This window comes from Choristoneura fumiferana, chromosome 23, assembly GCF_025370935.1.
Source record: "Choristoneura fumiferana chromosome 23, NRCan_CFum_1, whole genome shotgun sequence".
NCBI classification, from domain to species: Eukaryota; Metazoa; Arthropoda; class Insecta; order Lepidoptera; family Tortricidae; genus Choristoneura; species Choristoneura fumiferana.
The window spans coordinates 9,980,251-10,000,588 of NC_133494.1; the positions used below are offsets into that span (position 1 = coordinate 9,980,251).

Sequence of the window (20,338 nt, forward strand, 5' to 3'; positions counted from 1 at the left end):
TAACGCAAAGAGCTTAAAAACTTAGATGCTTAAGTATGTACTTACAGAGTTATATTTGAAATATTATGCCTTCAACACGCATTCGTGAATAGCGTCGTGACAAACCAAATTTAAATTCTCAAATTTTGTGAGCTCCAACTTATAGAAATTGAAAAAAAAATCAATTACACGCAATATACACAGCAGTCACATCGAATAGATCGATTTTTGGTTTTAATTAAACACTTAGGAATATTGCTCTGCCGTCTTCCTCGACGTCCAACAGGCATTTGATAAAGTCTGGCATCAGGGACTACTATTCAAAGCAAAAGAAAAATTACCACATAACATATACATGCTTCTAAAATCCTACCTAGAACGAAGAATATTTAGAATTAAAATTAATGATGCACGATCTAAGTTTTACGATGTGAAGGCTGGAGTTCCCCAGGGATCGGTTTTGGGACCGGCGCTGTATTTATTGTTCACTTCTGACCTGCCATCGACAAATGGCGTACTCACTGCGACATTTGCTGATGATACAGCAGTGTTACACAGTAATAAGGACCCCAATAAGGCCTCAGAAGTTTTTACAACAACATCTAAACAAAATATATGACTGGATGAGAAGGTGGCGCATCAAAGCAAGCTCCAGTAAATCAACTCATGTGACATTTTCTTTGCGCAGAGAAGATTGTGCAACTGTAAAACTTGGAGATGACATACTGCCACATAGTGACTCGGCAAAATACCTTGGCATACATCTCGACCGAAAACAAATATGGAGGACTCACATAATGAAGAAAAGAGAGGAACTGAATCATCGCTTTAGACAGCTCAATTGGCTGCTCAGCAGGCAGTCCCAACTGTCACTATGCAACAAATTGCTTATATATAAAGCGGTTTTAAAACCTGTCTGGACATATGGTATAGAACTATGGGGTTCGGCCAAAAAGTCAAATATAGAAATTCTTCAACGCTTTCAAAACAAAGTACTGAAAACCATTACAAACGCTCCATGGTTCACCAGGATGACTGAACTGCATGAGTATCTCAAAATCAACACTGTCCAAGAAGAAGTTATGAAGAGAACAAGCACCTACAAAAATCGAATTGAAGCACATACTAACATCTTGGCAACAGATCTTAGTGAACCACTGCAGACAAGGAGGCTCAAGCGCCAGCATTTATGGGACCTTACCGCATGCTAACTTTGCAATTATGTAGAGGCGGATATCCTCAATGGAGGAACAGTCTTCGCAAGTCCATTTCGGCAATCAAAAAATCTGCTTATGGCTTAAAGCCGATCGCATGATCTAATATTTACAAAAAAAAAAAAAAAATTAAACACTTAAGGGTTGATAACTTTTTCGAACTGCAACAGAATGATAAGGTACGTTAACAGTAGTCCCATGAACTTGAAAGGGAGAGATATGTCGATATCGAAGATCTGCAGGAGCGAGAAGGACAGGTTCCGAGCCTCTGTTAATGCGAGCAGTGCGCGTGCGACGCTGCGCCCGGCCTTGTCTGCGAAGATAAAAATATTGTACGTATATTGCATCCGTCCAATGAGAAGTCCATTTTAAGGTGATTTTCTACCGGCGAGGCGAGACGAGACTAGAATTTTACAGGTGGTAGGACCTTGTGCAAGGTCCGCCCGGATTGCTACCACCATCTTGCTCGCTAATCCTGCCGTGAAGCAGCAGTGCTTGCATTGTTGTGTTTCGGCGTGGAGAGAGTAAGCAGCGGTGAAATTACTGGCACGTGAGGTATCCCATCTTAGGCCTCTAGGTTGGCAACGCGTCTGCAATACCCCTGGTGTTGCAGATGTTTATGGGCGGTGGTGATCTCTTACCATCAGGAGACCCACTTGCTCGTTTGCCATCCAGTCGTATAAAAAAAAAAAAAAAAAAGAATTGAAATTTGTATGGCGGCGCCCGAGACGGCCTGCGGCGGCTCGCGGCGGGCGCGCGATAATGCATAGGTACAAATTTCAATTCTCGTCTCGCCTCGCCAGTGGAAAATCACCATTAGTACCTATCTATTTCGTTGTCTTAACTCGAAGTCCTTTAGCGAAGCGTGTGGACATCCATACGCTTCGCTAGATTTTACTGAACACCGAAGAGAGTCCTGCTAGTGCACATGACTCAAGAGTCAGATGGGTCTTTTAGTTAAAATAACATAATAATATGAGTTGTATTAGAGAGCTTCTGATGTTTTTTTACTCAAACTAAGTCATTGTGCTAAAAGGATGGTTGCTAAATACTCACTCAGTTTGTTTTCGTAAAGTCTAGAAGCGAGCAGCTCCCTGAGGCGGCGAACTTCATCATGAATCTGATCACTGAACATGCACGGAGCAAACATAGGAAACATGCGAATCGCCATGAACGCCCATTCGGTTACCACAAATGCAAAAGGTCTCTGAAACATTGAGCGAATAGTAAAGTTTTGACAATGACGTTTGCACGATGAGCTACAGAGAAAAGATACCTTTTAAATATGGTTAAAAGACCTCGCCGCTATGGTTCGGCTACAGTGGTACATCGGATGATCTATTCAATTGATTCGTTTTACTTTAATTAGCCGCGCAAGTTTTACGTGATTAAATCCCGGGAATGCTAGTAAGCAGTTATAAGTGTAAATCAAGAAAATAAAAAAATACTTATTTCAAATCAATAATTTTCATAAACTTTACTCTGAACAGTTATCGATTTTGAGTTACCTGCGAGCTTTTTTAAAAGTAGTATATGTATATGTAGTTTACTTACGAGCCCGCGAATCATCAACAAAGAGGCGATGTAAGAGAAAGCAAGAATGGAGATGAACGCCGAAGTCAACACCAATAAGAACTGAAAAATGAATTACATGTTATTTCTTGATAAATTAAATCTTAAATCTTCAAAGGGAATAATTCTGACTGACGCAATAATGCTGACCCTAAATCCTAAACCAATCCTTTGTAAATACAAAACTTAAATTTGGGCAGAGTTTCCTTTATTTGATGTGCACAGAGGTTATGGACGAAATTTGCGCAACTCCCGTGGGATAGGGAGTTGTGTTGCGGGAGTGAAGCCACTGATTTAAGCTAGTTAAATATTGACTAAAACTACTGTAACCAAAGGTACAGAACTGTGAAGATATACTACTTACTTGCCATTTGATAGCTTCAATTAAAAGGTCATATGCACTGATTATAATACAATAAAGCTCCATCAATTTCTTCATTTGACAATTTTGTGTTTCCAGATTATTAGCTTTGAAATACGGCAACTTCTCAACTTTCGGAGACGTCACCTGTTTGTTGTCATTCAGTGACATCTTCATGTAATAGTTTATTAAACGAAGCCTGGGTACGAGGAGACTCAGTAAATGACCACAAAAGTGAACCTCCGTGATGTAAATCATACGCTCCACTACTTGGTGCACCGAAAACATGCTTCCTACGTACCACTCATACGGTACGCTTTGTATCATCAAAATAATTTCAATGAACATCTGGATCACATTTTTGATCGACGAAGCCGTTCTCTTGGGCCTGCATCCCACAGCCCGATCGAACTTCTGCAACTCATTAAAGTAAAGTTGCAGTCGCTTCCACATAAGTGCACTAATCGATACGCAAATAATGTATGCCATTCCGTCCATCACAATCACAACAGCATAAATGCCATTAAGGTCGCGATAATACACCATGAACAATATCGCGCCGCATATGAAAAAGGTGTACACTGACGCAAGTATGACGAAAATGGGTTTTATTTTACCGAACACGGCAAGCCTATTGAAACCTATTACCGCCTCGGTTAAAATAAAGCCTTTAGATATCGGATCAATGTACGAAGAATCTTCTTCTTGCACCAAGTTGTTGAGAAGCACAACAGGGGACGACATGGCGACCGCACCGCCTGACACGACTCCAGCCAGAGGAACGAGTGTTTCATCAATTATGATAAGCACAGAAACATCGTTTCATTCCCTAATAGCGTAGAGTCATTAGTATGAGTGATTCCTGCGGCGTTGCCACAACATACATCATGTTCGTGACACTACTATGATATTAATGAATTTATGTCTTCATTTTTGACATTTCAACTACAAATTGTATTTGTTAAAAACACAAAAGACTTCTCGTCTTCATTCCAAGCACTAAATTATTCTTAACTTTGGGGAAAAATTGCATGCAACCCAAAACCAAGTATGATTTTCATTAAAATGATCCAAACAATATACACGGCAATAACGTATTCGGAACGAGGCTATTATTCTCCAGCCGTCCCGTACATCTGATATAAATCCAGGCAGTAAAAACATTCGCGAGCCCTACTGACACCGTCCTCCGCAGATTTCGCGTCTAATCTCTTTAGGGCAGAGTTTACGAAATAAACCATAAACCAGCATCAAAGAGAGACGTAAAACTTTCAAGAAAATTTAATTGTGCTATTTATTCAAATTCTACAACGGTTTTCGCTGAAATTAAATGCCATCAAAAAAGCTAGGGTAAGAAATTTGACAAACACAATTTGTTTCGCGAAGATTAGGAAAAAAGAGCAGTTAGCATTTAAACAAACAACGCGCCCCCAACCCTCGTCAAATTATCAACATCTCTGTGTGAAATTAGATGTTTATCTGGGCTGACATCACATAATCAAGAATGCTATTTATCTTCGATAACAATTCAGCGACAAAGATCGTAATTTCGTACATAATACAATTTAAAGCCCGCTTTCGGAGATAGGTAAGTTTTCTTATTTGTTTGAGTGCTGAGATTCCCTTCCAATTTATATTTAAAGAACTGCTATTTATTATGCGGCTTTCGCCTCATATTTCGGGTGTAACTTGACTGGTGAAAAATTCTGTCGCGTTACTCGCGGTCCCGGTGTGTTTGCTCCTGTGAGAGACGGCAGAGTGTATCCTTTAGTACTCGTCGCGCTTTGTCCCACCCTTTGAATTAACCGCGAAAAAGTTATAAAACGCCTTTGTGGCGCGCGCCGGAGGCGACACCCCGGGTGTTTTGTCCTGTCATGAAACACGAGCTTCGATTTAAACCAAAACAATTTTATAACAATACGTATAACTGTATGTTGTCCAATGTCCCGCCTGTTGCTGTAACTTAAGACTAGGGTGTATAGTCTAATCATATTAAGTGGCTACACTTGGATCGAATCTTTGGCTTGTTATATATTTCCAAGAATTCAAGCCTTAAAATTGCTAGCCGTTAGATAAATAATCAGACTATGTAAAAATGCACCAACACTTTTACGTTTTTACTAGCTGACCCGGCAAACGTTGTTTTGCCATATAAATTATTTAGAGTGAATATTTTGGTAGTCAAATCAAAAATAACTAATTATTTGTAAGTATTAAATGATATTGTAAGGGATAACTCACGTCTTAAATTGTAAGTGTGTGGGGATGTGGTCTATCACTGAAAGAGGAATTGAAGCGCTGTAAACGATGACGGCCTATAAAAATAACAAAACACCAAACATCAATTTTTTAATCATTGTACTTTACATAGTACTATACCAATATATTTAAAATTATATGTCTACTTATCACTAATTTTTATAACATTTAAAATTACAATTTCAACATCTTTAAGACGATATATAAGATTTTTAAGACGGCTTCAGAATTTCCTACCTTTTGCTACCAAGGATGCTCTTGCTCAAACTTTACTGCACCATATTTTTGACTATGTTGACGTTTGTTATCCCGATCCTTAACGCATTCACTGCCACCGACGCATATATGCGTTTTTGGAACTTCCCCCTAGTGCCGCTGTCATAATTATTCATACATTTTGAACGGACAGTGCGTCGGTGGCACCTTAATAAGCTTGAGCGTATTCAAAATCTATGCATTGGGCTCCACAGAAAACCAGCGTTACTGCACAATGTGCGGCAACACATGCTGAGTGGAGACCCTTTTTGGTATCCTGTCGTGTCACCAAGTAACATAGTTTTAGTGCTAGTTTTAGTCTTGGTTTTAGGTGGTACTTATGGAGCCAAAATGAATCTTTCTTGCTTTCTTTCATTAGGTTTATATTTGGTTTACTTAAGTGCGATCATGTCTCTAACTCTCGATCACAGCTCAAGTGGTTCCCAATCCGCCTTCGCCGTAACTCTCAGATTCTCCACCTTCTTTACAGCGTTCTCTTTAACTCTGCAATGTCTCGCTACCTAGCGAGCTAGGAGTTACATTACAAACACTTACATTACATATCGAAAATACAAACTGAGACATGGATGCATAGAAAAACCAGAAAAAGAGACCAGCACTGGGAATCGAACCCAGGTCCTCAGCAATCCGTGTTGCGTGCTATGACCCCTACACCACTGCTGGACATTAATCTAGACACAATTTTTTCCTATGCATAGGTACATATCTCAGGTTGCTTATTTCTACTATGCTACTTAAGCAGCAGCACTAGCGACATCTATGTTTCGTCGACAGACAGACAGACAGACAGTCGATATGGTTTCACGGGATACCCGTAAAAGTAACAAATTTGTAGTTGAAATAAGAAATACAAAAAGACTCCAAAAAACCAATCATAACTTACATTACAGTTAGATTACAAACAGTGTGACACGAGAATTTATTACTCGTATAATGGCTATTTAAAATTAGGGTTGGTGGTAGAAGGGTGAAAATGCGGGGTTGTATGTATTTTAAGTAACTTAGGGGTATGAAAAATAGTTTACGTCCTATTCTCAGACCTACTGAATATACTTACGCAAAAGAAACCGGACAAGTGCGAGTCGGACATGCGCACCGAGGGTTCCGTGCACATTTATAGGTATGTAAAAGGAAATCGTGTCTTGAAGATATTTCTCGATTTTTCCGAGTGATTTAATACATCCAGTGCATGCAGAGCCCTACTCTTAAGCAAAATGAACGCAGTGTGGGGTCAGATTAAATTGGTCATTAATATTTACAGACAGACATAAAAAATCAAGATTTTCAAAATTTTCTAGTTGGTTGTGTAATAGCTACCTTCATACCAAATTTCAAGTTTCTAGGACAACTGGAAGTGCCCTATAGGTTTTCAGTGCACTGCTATTTGTATGGAAACACGTTGTTTAATGACTGTAAGTTTTGATTGCGTTGATTTAGAAATTTGATTATTTCAGGGCTTCAAGGGACCGCAGATTTGAGTATTCGATATCAATTTCAGTTTGATACGTCCACGCGTTCCTGAGAAAAAGGTTCTTGACAGACGACGGACGGACGGACAACAAAGTGATCAGTGAAAGTGTGAAGCCGTTCCGGAGGAGTTTTATTACAAACACAGTGACACGAGAATTTTTTATAAGTATTAGAAAGAAGAAAAGAATATTGATCAACCACATTAAGTTATTGCACATTGTCTGAGAGCGCTCAGCAGACTAATCCTCCGCCAATGTACTTTATATTTACTACCAGAAGCGGTAGTGGACTTCAGTTTAAGCTTTTGCTGAGTAGGAATGTTCAACATACTTACAATAGTTTTATGAAGGCAATTATGTACATTAAATATTATTTTTATTTGTACAATACAAGACAATACAAAGACTCTTTATTGCAAACCAGAAATAGTAAGCGATACAGAAAACAGATACACAGAGAGAAAATTACAAGGTAAGCAATAGGCGGCCTTATCGCTTAAGAGCGATCTCTTCCAGGCAACCTTATTACCTTATACTATTGTATTGTATTGTATTGTAAAACTTTTTATCTACACCCATATAGTAAATCCTCAATTATGCGTTCAAAAACTATAGGTAATGACAAGCATTACGACATTGGATTCTATTATGAACACGGCTGTATCGTAATGCTCATTACGATGCAGAAATTTGTATCGTAATGAGATTTCATACATCATTACAGCACGGGGGGGGGGCGCAACGACCACGTGCAGCAGCAAGTCCGCAGCTCGTGGGGCAGACATACCTACCTAGTTCTCGTTAATGCAAGTCATTCTCAATGGTTCTTGAACACATGATAGAGGATTTAATATATGGATATAGATAAAATATTGTATGCAACTGTACGTAATTAGGCCTTAAAACACTCATGTGACCCTATTATGAAACTCGGCTACGCCTCGTTTCATAAACCCACAGACGTATTTTAAGGACCCCTATTACGATACAGTTGCATAAAATACTATTATTGTACATTAAAAACACATGAAATTAACAGAAAACAGGATAATAATATTATCATCAAATAAATACAACGACTAAGCGGATGCTTCAGCGGACAAACGCTCTATTCATACAGCGTAAGAAGGATTAAGTATTAACAAGACCACATTACCAGGGCCTGTTAGGAATACAATGCGAATGTTACATCGTCATCTTGAAGGGGTTCCCCGATCTGCTGTTTCACTCTGCGACTATTAATATTCCAAACAACTATATATAAGTACATTCACAATTGGACTTCGTGGGCAAATACGCTAGATTGGTTTACCAATTCTCATAAGAGATATACTGAGCAGCAAAAAATTTGGTCCTCAAATGTATGCAGAAATAGGTGATTTCCTATGTAGAGTGGGCCAAATTGTGTGCCACTGAGTATAGCTTGCAAGATGGCTTTCAATTTATGGGACTATTTTTCTAATTTCAGGGTATCGATTTATAAAATCGCACCTGTGAAGGTATCGTTTGAAAGAGGTGTCAGTTTGTGTTGAATGTGAAAAAGTAGTAACTAAATAATTACAGCTAAAGTAAGTATTCATCTAGAGACGTGATTTAAAATAATAAAAGCACACTTATCACTGATGGTTTTTGAAGAGGCAGAATCTTGTCGGATCGTTTTTCTCTTTACAAAAGTATACAATTACTAACTTTAATTATATGGTCTTATAGGTATCCGTGTCTATGACGAGTTGATAGTGGTTTAATATTACTATATTCGTATGTATACAACGAGAGTCAAATCAAAACTAAGTAGATCATACACGAATGGTTTTAGATAATATAATCAAGCAATTTAAAAACTTACAGGAATAAGTGTGTCAACAAATTTATTGAACCAGGAGGCGTTACCATATCAATGAACTTAAACAATTAAATTACTTTGTTTTTCTCTTTACTTTGCTTTATCATAAGGTCAGGTGAGCAAAGTAATTGCTGCAGTTCATTAAATTTAACAAAAAAAAATTGCCATCGCTCATTTATTTCTCGGTATTTTAATGTGCATGATTCTGTTTAATTAATTTAATTAAGTTTAACATCTTTTTGAACAAGGGCGCATGATAAGCGAATAAAAGGAGCCAATGTTGTTCTTGCTATTTTCCTTCTATCCATAAAATTATACAACGCCTGAGGGGACTTAGTAATTTGAGGATGAAACTTTTGTGTTTAACTTTCTAAAATTGTAGAGTTCCGTAGTCAACAAGGAATTCATCACTTAGTCCGTTACAGTTCAGTCATGTTCGTCAATCTGACTGTCTGTCCACGGAATACTTCAAAGACTAGAAAGTTCTAGAAAGCTAACTAGAAAGAAGTTATATTTTTTGCCCCTTTCACTCATGTCGATGGGTGCGAAAACCATTTTTTGATTAGGTATGTGATCTGTTCGTGTACCTAATATTAAGCTTCAAATCCACAAACTTAAAAGGAAGTCCGCCACAGCTAACTAGAATTTAGTAGTTAACGAGTAATAGATTGACTAAGTAGAATATTATAATATTAAAATGTTATTTACCTATAAATAGTCAGTAGAAATACCCGCTTTATTACGAGTAGCAAACTCTGTTCAGACGTAAGCATAAACAATTACAATTTTTGTAAGTATTCAGCTCTATTCAACTGCATTTCGGCATCCGATATTAAATGACACGGGATCTCTTCGACACCCATAATTTTATTGTTTAGTTGTGTCAGAACTTGGTACCCATACTATTTTTGGTCATAATAATCAATAGTCATAATCGTTGTAAGGTATAACGCGAAATAAATATAATGATTAAACAGAATAATGTTACATGCCATACAAGCCAAAAGTCATAAAATTGATCAGCATAATATCAAAAGGCATATTGAAATTATGACCAAAGATAATATGACCAGCAACAGTTATGTCAAACAACGGTATGGATAAACCAAATCAAAAGTTTAACGTTATGGGAGTCAATATAGGCCCAAATGACACAAACAACTACCATGATCCATAACCACTGCAACTGGATCCTTTGTCCGCCCCGTAATCAATCATCGAAGCAGGTTTATCCAAACAATCGCTACTAGGTGTTTCCATTACGGCTCCTTTGTCTACAGCAACACGTCTGACAGTTACAAATATCGACGACAGGAATTCACTCAGACCGCAGCACTTGGCGGTTTATTGTTACTTGTACTGTGTTCCTGAGTTGGTGAGTTGAGCACCTGTAAGTTTTGTTTGGTGATTGTTGAGGGATAAACGGAAGTTGTTCTGTGCTTGTGAGTAAGTTACTTAATAGTATTGTATTTTGTTTTTAACCGTCTCTGAAACTCGAAGGTGTTTTTGTAAGTGCGAAGCTTTTCTGAGGCCCTGTAAAGTAGATCGTGTTCAGTTTAACATTATTAGAATAGGTTTAAAAGGAATTATTGTAACTGGCTTAGATAGTTAATTTAGTTTTTATAGAATAGCAAAACAAAGATTTACTCGGTTGTTAGAGTTTCGGTTAGTTTTGACGCATTTTTAGCTTGGTTTGGTCGAAGTTTAGCTGTGAATTTTGCGTGTTGGTGCCGTAACTTGAAAGTTCTTATACTCATAGTAGTGTGTAAAACTGAGGAGTAATAGAACCAATTACAAGAATTACTAGAGTATTGTGTTGTTTTAGCTGTGGATGTTATTCTTTATATCGGGTTACTTAAGAACCTACTTCAGAAATGGCTCATTCTATATTCAGCTCCCTTAAATAATAAAAAATAAAGCCCTCGTAAACTACCTCGGACTGACCCTTATACCTAGTCAAGAAATGAAAGAAAAACACCAGCCAAATATACAAACAGAAATATTACGCTGAAAACAAATATTGTCCACAAACACGACACTTGACACGTCCCGTCGCTAGATCAACATTTATGGCCCCAAAATTGTGGGAAAATTGTTGTGCTATAATTTGTTTCTCACGAGCTTATGCTTGTGATGTGACTTTGTCTGCGCGAAATCCATAATAATGAACAAATAATCAGGAAGTAATGACGATACTGTCATACTAAATATACACTGTTAAGTAAACAATATTTGAAAATATTGGTTTAAGTTTTCGAAATCGGCTTCAACAATTTTCAGTATTTATTTATTTTTAGCATGCGTAGTAGGACCTATTTGAAGTGAATAATACTGACAACTAATGTATTTTTTTTTGTGTTTACGGGTAAAAATAAGTTAGTGAAATTTTCAACCTTTGTTAAAGTAATAAGAAAATCACTGGTCATTGATGAGACACTTCAACTACTGACAAAGTGTATTTTTTTAAAAACTTCAACCGTGATGTATATGATTAATTAATACCTTACATAATAACTGAAAATCAACAAAAAAACGCTTTATTTTAGCCCTGAAAACCAGATTAATTTTCGATTAACTGCAAAATAAGATTTTTTGTTGCTTTAAAACAAATAAATAGTTAGTTGATTGAGTGTGCGAACAAGTGACGTCATAAGTTGCTATTTCCATTCAAACTCTATGTGAGAATTGTGTTTTGACAGCTCATAAAAAGTACGTCAATTGATTGGTGCTGTCAACATCCCTATTGTATTAATTTGGAAATGCTGTGGGCATAGTCTTGCATGACACATATTAGATAACTATACCAAGTTATAGTTACCTATGCCCCTGCCAACACGTAGCGTAGGTTCATACCAAGCGTAGCGAGCTAAAAGCACACTGACGCGTAAGGGGCGTAGGCATGCTACGATTACACAGCTACGCGGCCTTTACGCTTCACTAAATGCGTCCGGAAAACTAAGGCTTATAACAAAAGCGACGACCCGAATCACTACCACATTACATCGACGCACAACTCGCGTCAAATTCACCGAGAAAAAAGATTTTACTCGCAGCTAACTAACCTACTGACACCTACAGGAATAAATCAGAACGGAATAAAGCTAATGGGGTTACATTTCATTACCCGCTGGCTGCTGACAACTTGACAGTTTGGAAACAATCAGAGGGTTGTTTTAAAAGTGTCAAACACAAACTGTAGGCGAAATTGAGTAAAGATTCAATAGGGATACAAAATGATGGCCATTTTATTTAAAGTTGTAGACATTTTTCTAAGTAAACATCCTGAAAAAGGCTTTTGTAAAGAAATCTGAAGAATATCATTAATCACCCCTTTTGATCTTCTCTAAGACAAGTTTGTATAAAGTGTATTAATAAAACAGTGTCCCCTAAACTTCTATCGAACAATAAATGTCGTCTAAAGGTTGATTAATGAATTTAAAAACGGATATAAAGATTAACTGGACAAAAACTTTAGAGGCGCAATTAACGATCGTTATCAAAGGATTACTGCCATCTGGGGAAATGCTCAGTCTTTTCTCTAGCCAATTCTATTTCAATCTTCAAAAAACTAAGGACTAAAATTAAATTTAGAAGATTGCAGACCGATTCCGGTCAGTAGAGAATAAACAATGACTACTCAGTACATTTTTCTAAAACAAATAATCAACGTAACAGCTATCGTAACAGTAGGTAACACACACATAATTGGCATTGGTACTTTTTTTATTAATCTTTTTTATTATATTATCTTAAATAAAATATAGATAATTTCAAGATTTTTTTTTTCAGTATCAGATACGACGTCTCGTAAATTTCTCATGACGGCTGAAACCAAGTAAAAGGCCAAGTAATTTTTTTTTTTTAAACGAGCTAGTTGTCAAGGCCAGCCAATAGATGCTAACTGTCCGTGTCATATTCAATCGGATATTGTTTTGAGAAAGAGTAGAGATAAACAATAGGTAAGTCTGAAAATAATCATATTATGCGTATTGAATAACTACCTCTCTGCAAATTGTATACAAAGTATGACACAGTTTTATTTTAACTCGTGTATTTCAATAATAATAATAATAATAAAATCATTGATTGCGACAGAAAATAAGAGAGGACTACACAAATAAAAACCGGCCAAGAGCGTGTAGACACGCCCAAAATCGGGTTCCGAAGCCATTACGAAAAAATTAAGTGATATATTTGTTTGTTTGTTTATACTCTTTATTGTACAAAAAGGAAAAACAAAAAGGTTACATAAATAAAAGTTGTGTTAAGTACAAAGGCGGACTTATCCCTGCAGGGATCTCTGCCAGTCAACCTTTGAGTCGATTTTAATGAAAATTTGCACTTTAAAGTTGAATATTTTGCAAAAAAATCAATGCATCTAAAAATCGTTTTAGCAAACTCCTAATGATTTTTAAATACATATCCAACGAAACCCCACACTATAGGGTTGGATGAGAAAAAAAAATCACTTACACTTTACGTTACTTTACTTTTTAATTGTACCATTCTATCGGCATAGTTTACATATATATCCGTGCAAAATTACAGCTTTCTAGCATTGATAGTCCCTGAGCAAAGCCGTGGACAGACATGGCAAAACTATAAGGGTTCCGTTTTTGCCATTTTGGCTCCGGAACTCTAAAAACTAAAAACTTTAGCTTTACTACCAAGCCTCAGGACATAATTAATAAAAATAACATTAAAAATTACCTGCAGTAAATTTAGTAGTTAACGCGACATTCAGAATAAACTATTCATATTTTTTCTATAATTTGGAAGAGTTAAGCTACGACGCCTTCCTGTAAACATCCATTTCAACGAACTGAACGGTTTTTCTACGTCGGTAGTTGTAATAGGCGCGAGTAGGGACTTAATCTCTTTAGGTTCATATCAAAATGACTTATCTCTTTAATTTATATAATATTATGTTGTAATGTATTGTTTTTCAATTAATTACTCATTGAGCAGAAACCTGCTAGAGTACATTCTGTTTTTTATGTCACCTGGATTGGATTACTTATGGATTTACTTTTCAGGTAAAGGGATTCACCCCTATTAAAAATACGAAGGTCAAACTAAGTTCAAACATATTTTTGCCTATGTATATTCGTAACCCTTAAGTATTTTTGAATCAGAATAAGATAAAATTGTTCAAAAACCCTATCCCTCGCAATGGTTTTCGAATCAGGGTACTTTGGTCAAATATGAACAATGCCAATTCAAGATGTTTGACTGTCATTCCGACACTTAAATTCCAAATTGGATCATGCTTAAATAATTTCGAGTGCCTTCGCTGTCGCGATGTTTAACGGCAACGTATGTAGTAAGTACTTATTCTTTAGTAGTACACAAAGAGGATAGAAATTTTCTTCTGGTAACGTAACCGATAAATATTGGTTAACAACTAATGAATAAGTATTTTAAAATATTTGAAAAATCAACTGAATCCAACGAACGTAATTGCAAGAGTTCTGGCCACGTACAGACTTTACGACGGCGCAGCATCTGCAGCGAACTGCTCACTTTATCAGAATACATAATACGAGTATATTACCTAACATATTTACTGCTTTCGAAGATAAACTACCTATGTTATTCATTTAGATGCACCGTACCGTGCACCTGTGTTTGTAACCTGAAGTTTAGGTTTACACTACAAACGTTGGCTACGAAGCGGAAAAATCTAAAATTCAATCGCAAAGTTATATCTTGTTTTAACAGGTTACCTGTTTGAACACCAAGAACGCATTTTCACTATCGTATCTGGGTACGTGCAATGCTTACTTCTAATATGGGCTTCTAATACAGCGTGTATTTTTGTTTTTTTGTTACAACCACAAACTTTAAGGTTAATTTAGTAAGGGTCCTACCAAATAAACACACTTTCATATATTTTATTATATTAATTTATGAATTTTACTAACCAGGTGATATACCAGAAATAAATCTGCGATTATGAGTCATTATATAACTCATGGGATAAAAAGTTCCCGCAAGATGTTTACAATACACCAGATGTAACTAAGATTATTATAGACTTTTTGCTTAAGAGCTAAGAGCGGCAAACTCGAACATTTGTGGCGGTCGATTAATGAGTAATCGTACACTTATCTGATTAATTGATTTTCGTCCCAATTCAAAGAATGCTGTAAATACCCGCAAACTCTCACCAACACTGACTTAGGTGTAGTAAACCACATTCCAGTTAAGGTAAGCTACAAAGCTAGGCAGGTGTGTATGGTTGTAAGCGGGCCGCACGGCGCAGCAGTGGCCGGACAACTTTAAACGGCGATGTTTCAAGATTTAATTGCTGACCTCTCTAATTACACCAGCCTTAGTGTCCCTTAATGTGTGTCGGCACAAATTGGGACTTTGCGCACACCCTAATTTAAATAAACCAAACGCATCTCCTATACACCAAATAGCTGTACTTCTAACATAATTCCCACTACTATAGGCTAAAGCTTGGTTCGTCGAGAGCTTTCAAAACTATTTGCTTCTTACTCAAAGTTACAAGGATGCGGACTCCTAACACTCCTATTTATTTATTATTGTCACTTGTTTGGACGATATTGAAAAATATTATTGCGTATTGGGGTCCTTTAATTAATCTAAGTTGTGTGGCTACTGAGTGATTTAGACTAAGCGCTCTTGTTTTTTTTTGCTTTTTTATATTGCTCGATAAGTAGATATGATGGTGATATTTTATGATGATGATGAATGATAGCCAAGCCAAGAGTTACGGAGCAAAGCACATTTAAAAATAGTTTGAATAATTTACTTTTCTCTACGCACTGAGCCCGAGTTCCCAATCCACACTGGGCCCGCGTGGGAACTAACGGCTAAAGCCCTCTCATTCTGAGAGGAGGTCTGTGCCCAGCAGTGAGACGTCATATAGGCTGAGATGATAATGATGGTGATAGTTAGCCACGAATTACAGAGCAAAGCAAATTTAAGAAAAGTTTTAATAATTCACTATTCTGAGAGCTATTTTCTGTTTTATATTAACCAAAACAAAGAACATACCTTGTGTACACGGTACATGTTTTTTAATTGTACAATTGTGTGCATACTCTGTGACTCTCTTATAAAAATTATCCACTAAATTGCAGTAATTATTAGGTACAAAAACAAAACTACTTTGACGAAGTCTGCAAATTATTTCCCTTACGGCGGCGAGCTCGCCAACTGAAAGCGGGACACTTCTTTTCCATTCTCTTTGCAGACGCGGAGACATTTCTCCCCCCCCCCCCCAACCCCTCACGAAGCTCTGAATTATGACACATTGTTGTTGTTTGACGTGCCAACGCAAAATTTTTCTTTTAAAAAACTCAGGTTTTCCATTCTCCGTCGTCTCAGGCAAACTTTCACGATTGAATCTTCCCGCGGAGCTGTAGGTACCTAAGTACTTGCACTTTGAAGTTTGAAAAAGTTGCTTTCAACCAGACTTGCTTTATGACAGTTACCTATGTGATGATTTACAGGGTATTTTGCTTATGGGTATACCTAGTATAAAGAAAACTTTTCTGATGATAAGTACATTCAGCAGCAGAAATTGACGAATGGTTGTGGTTCGCACAATAATCTACATATGACGCTTCTGCCACGGTAATATGGGAGGGTGTGTAGAGCATTTTGAGCACCACAAACGCTTGACCACTTTGCAGCCGACTGTACATACCTTATTAATATATATTACTTTATTTATTTTTCTATTACTGGAGCTAAAGTTGTTAAGTTTAACATCGATCAATTTTAGCAAAAATATTAGAAACTAGCTGTTGCCCGCGACTTTGTTTACGAAGAATTTGTTTATTGCTATCCTGCAAGAACTATGCAATTTTCCGGGATGAAAACTATGTTATATGTTCCTGGGTCTCCAACTATCTTCATACCAAATTTCATCAAATTGGTTCAGCAGTTTAAGCATGAGGAGGTAAAGAGTCAAAATATCTTTATTCAATTTGGGCTATAAGAAGAACTTATGAATGTCTTATGTTGTGTTATGTGTCGTGAGAGTAGCGGGAAACCGGTGGATGCAAGTGGCGAGTTGTCGTTCATTGTGGCGTTCTAAGGGGGAGGCCTTTGTCCAGCAGCGGACGTCTTTCGGCTGATGATGATGATGATGATGATGAATGTCTCAAACAAATCTACCACCGGTTCGGCAAAAACCCTCCGTCGAAAAAAACCCGGCATGAAACTCAACAAGGTACGAGTACGAGTATATGGTAACAAACAGAAAAACACACTTTCCCATTCATAATATTACTAACGATAAAATCACGTCTAAAATTACGAAAACACCACTAACTTCCTAGTAGACATATATCAGTCAATTACCTACATGAATAAAAGAATGCTTGATTAATCTCCTGTTAGAATAAAATTATCCAGATGGAGTAAAACAAACACGTCTCGACATTTACGTTATAACTGACTCACCAGGTTCAGGTTGGGATGGGATTCATATAAGCACTCCAGAGCTTAAACTACAACTAGTGTTCACCGACGTCGTTGAAGACAAATCCCTAACGGCACCAAACAGCCACGAATCAAGCCCCCGGCTGCACTCAGAGGATTTGCCGCGCACAAAGTATTGCTCACCTCACTGGTGAAGTGCAGTACAGAATTATACCGTCAGTATTCTATTTTATTTCCAGGCTTCGTGTACACAACTAATAAAACTGGCCACGAGCGTGTCGGATACGCCCAAGATAGAGTCACGTAGCCATTATAAAAAAATCATAAACCTACTATCCATATGAAACAAGTAATATTTTTGTAAGGATTTTGTACGGAATTTTCCAAGTAGGTATATTTTTAAGTTAACCTTTAGTTCCATCATGATTTTTATTTTTATTTTTAAACCACAGCTTAGTTTTTAGAGCGGAGAGCGCTAGACTTTAACAAAAAATTGCACTTTAAAGTTGAATACCTACTTCGTAAACGAGTCACTATCGAAAAATTGTCTTCACAACAGTTTTTTTTATAATTCTTACAAATACAATACAATACAATAACTCTTTATTGCACACCAACACATAGCAAGCAGTACAGAAAAACAGGTATATACACAGAGACTTTCTGAGGTAAGCAAAAGGCGGCCTTACCCCTTCAGAGCGATCTTTTCCAGTCAACCTAAAAATAAAAAAATAAAAAACAAATAAAAAAATACAAATAATTGTTACAAATATCTATGCGAAATTACAAGTTTCTAGCACTAATACTTTTTACTAAGACGCGGATGGACGGATAGACCGACAGACAGACATGACGAAACTATAAGGGTTCCATTTTAGCCATGGAACCCAAAAATGGATATATTATTTAGAAATGTTATCGCATTGATTTCTTTTAAGTACAAACTTATCCATTTCGCCAGTGTTTCGCCTCTCCTTTTTCTCTCCTCGCTTAAGTTTTTTCTGATTTTAAAGGGTTTAGGAATTTACGGCACTCAAAAGTGAAATGTAAGCCTTTTTGAAGCACTACCTTTGTGCAGTTTTTCTTACAGATTGAGTTGAAATTAAAGTCTTAGTTTCACAGTTAAATGTATCTAAACGTCCTATATATAGTTATCGCCGTCACTTACAAATCTCACCGTGTTCTCTAAAACGGGATCCGTGCCAGATTTTATTATTTCTCACTTCAAACAATAGAAAACTGAAGGGCGAAAGCTGACCCCGGCTCTAGGCAATTAAATCGGGAAAAAGGAAAACGGAGAGCAAGGCCGTGTCTTATAAGACTCGCGCCAATTATTAGCGTCCGCGGTGACCTTCAAGGGAGGAGTTTGTTTTTGGACGAGTAAAATACCAACGAATAAAATAATGTATTGAATATTTTTAATAAAGGAAGTTGTTACAAGCTTGTTTCGAAAATGACAATCCACTTATAACTTAATATATGTACATTAAATCAAATCAAAAACCAAATCATAATATAAGAATAATCATCGACATTTATCTAGGTAACTAGATACTCGTAGGAACACTTTTCTTGTTGTAGGTTAGTTGTAGTTAAACACATTTGTATCACTTTATACTCTCGTTTGTACCTACTTTAGTCAACATAGCAACCCAAGAATGTTTATACTGAACTGAATAATCTGAAAAGCCGTTGCTGTTCCATTGTGTTGGTAAAATCGTATTAACAACTTAAGAACATGGATTTCGGAACAAAAGCTGGAGGTCGTTAGCCTACATCTCGGCGGCGCTACCTTTTACCCCACACGTTTCTTTAGAGCGGAGTGTCGGGGCCGCTTAAATGTCCGCTTGAACACTTCAGCGTCATTTGGACATTTTATATGAGGTGAGGGTAAAATGCGGCGGGCCACATTGCATCTTTGTTCACAAAGTAAGAATAAGAAAGATCCAAAAGGTTTGGCTAAATAATTACTGATTCCCTCGTAAATAATGATTATTTTAATTCTTGAAATAGAAAAAAAAAATGGAGAGTAAACTAAAAATAATTACTTTACTTTGTCCGATGATTAATAAATCCATACTAATATTATGTGTTTGCATGTTTGTCCGTCTTTCACGATCGGACGCGATTGATCGACGTGATTTCTGGCATAGAGATAGTATGAGCCAGAGAGTGACATAGGCTACTTTTAATCCCGAAAATATGCACAGTTCCCGCGGGAACAGCACGCGATAACCGAATTCCACGGGGCGAACCGCGCGGGCAAAAGCTAGTACATAATATAAATTATCTAACTAATCTTAGAGCCCACTTCAGCCGGACAGACGGTTCGTAGTGTAGTACCAAGCCACCCTAAAAATCTTAAGGGGACTCCGGGTCTACAGTGTCGGTGTGTGTCCTGTATAGAGTTGTTCAACGAGACTCTAACCAATATGCAATAAGCACGAGATACAATACCTATATAAAATGTTCTTTAATTCCTTCTTCGTGTGTTTGACTTGTAGCCGTTGCCAAGGCGTGTCTCGATGTTTCTACTCTCCTTGTAGACACTAATCACAAGATATAGATCAATTGTTCAATAGCTGAGAACTTTTAAAGCAAGATCTTCAGAGCAATAGAACCACGATGACCAGTTGTTAGCACATCACCATTTTAGACTAGTTGTTGTTGTTAGTCTAACGAGTGGTCATTTTTGGTTGTGTCACTCTGAAGATGAGCTCTGTTTAAATTCACTAGGTTATAAATATTCTTGATTTATAACTTTGAAGGCGAGGGAAAAAACTACGTTTGGATAAGAAATATTACTTTTTCTCAAAAGTAAAAGACCCGTAAAAGTTGACATTATTCTTTAAACATATTCAGAAGGTGAAGTGGATAGTTTATGGTCAGCGAAAATATTTAAAAAGTTAAAAAGATTGAAGGCGCCCTACGCTCGAAGAAATAA

At 37.0% G+C, this 20,338-nt stretch overlaps 1 protein-coding gene across 1 annotated transcript; it reads right to left on the reverse strand.

Moving 5' to 3' along the window:
• Positions 1-1,330: 1,330 nt before the first annotated feature.
• On the reverse strand, positions 1,331-3,870 carry LOC141441226 (uncharacterized). Its single transcript, XM_074105898.1, has 5 exons — positions 3,744-3,870; positions 3,130-3,419; positions 2,748-2,828; positions 2,250-2,400; positions 1,331-1,506 (listed from the first exon to the last, which is right to left on the reverse strand). The coding sequence occupies exons 1-5, from the start codon at positions 3,868-3,870 to the stop codon at positions 1,331-1,333; spliced, it is 825 nt and encodes a 274-aa protein (XP_073961999.1).
• Positions 3,871-20,338: the final 16,468 nt, after the last annotated feature.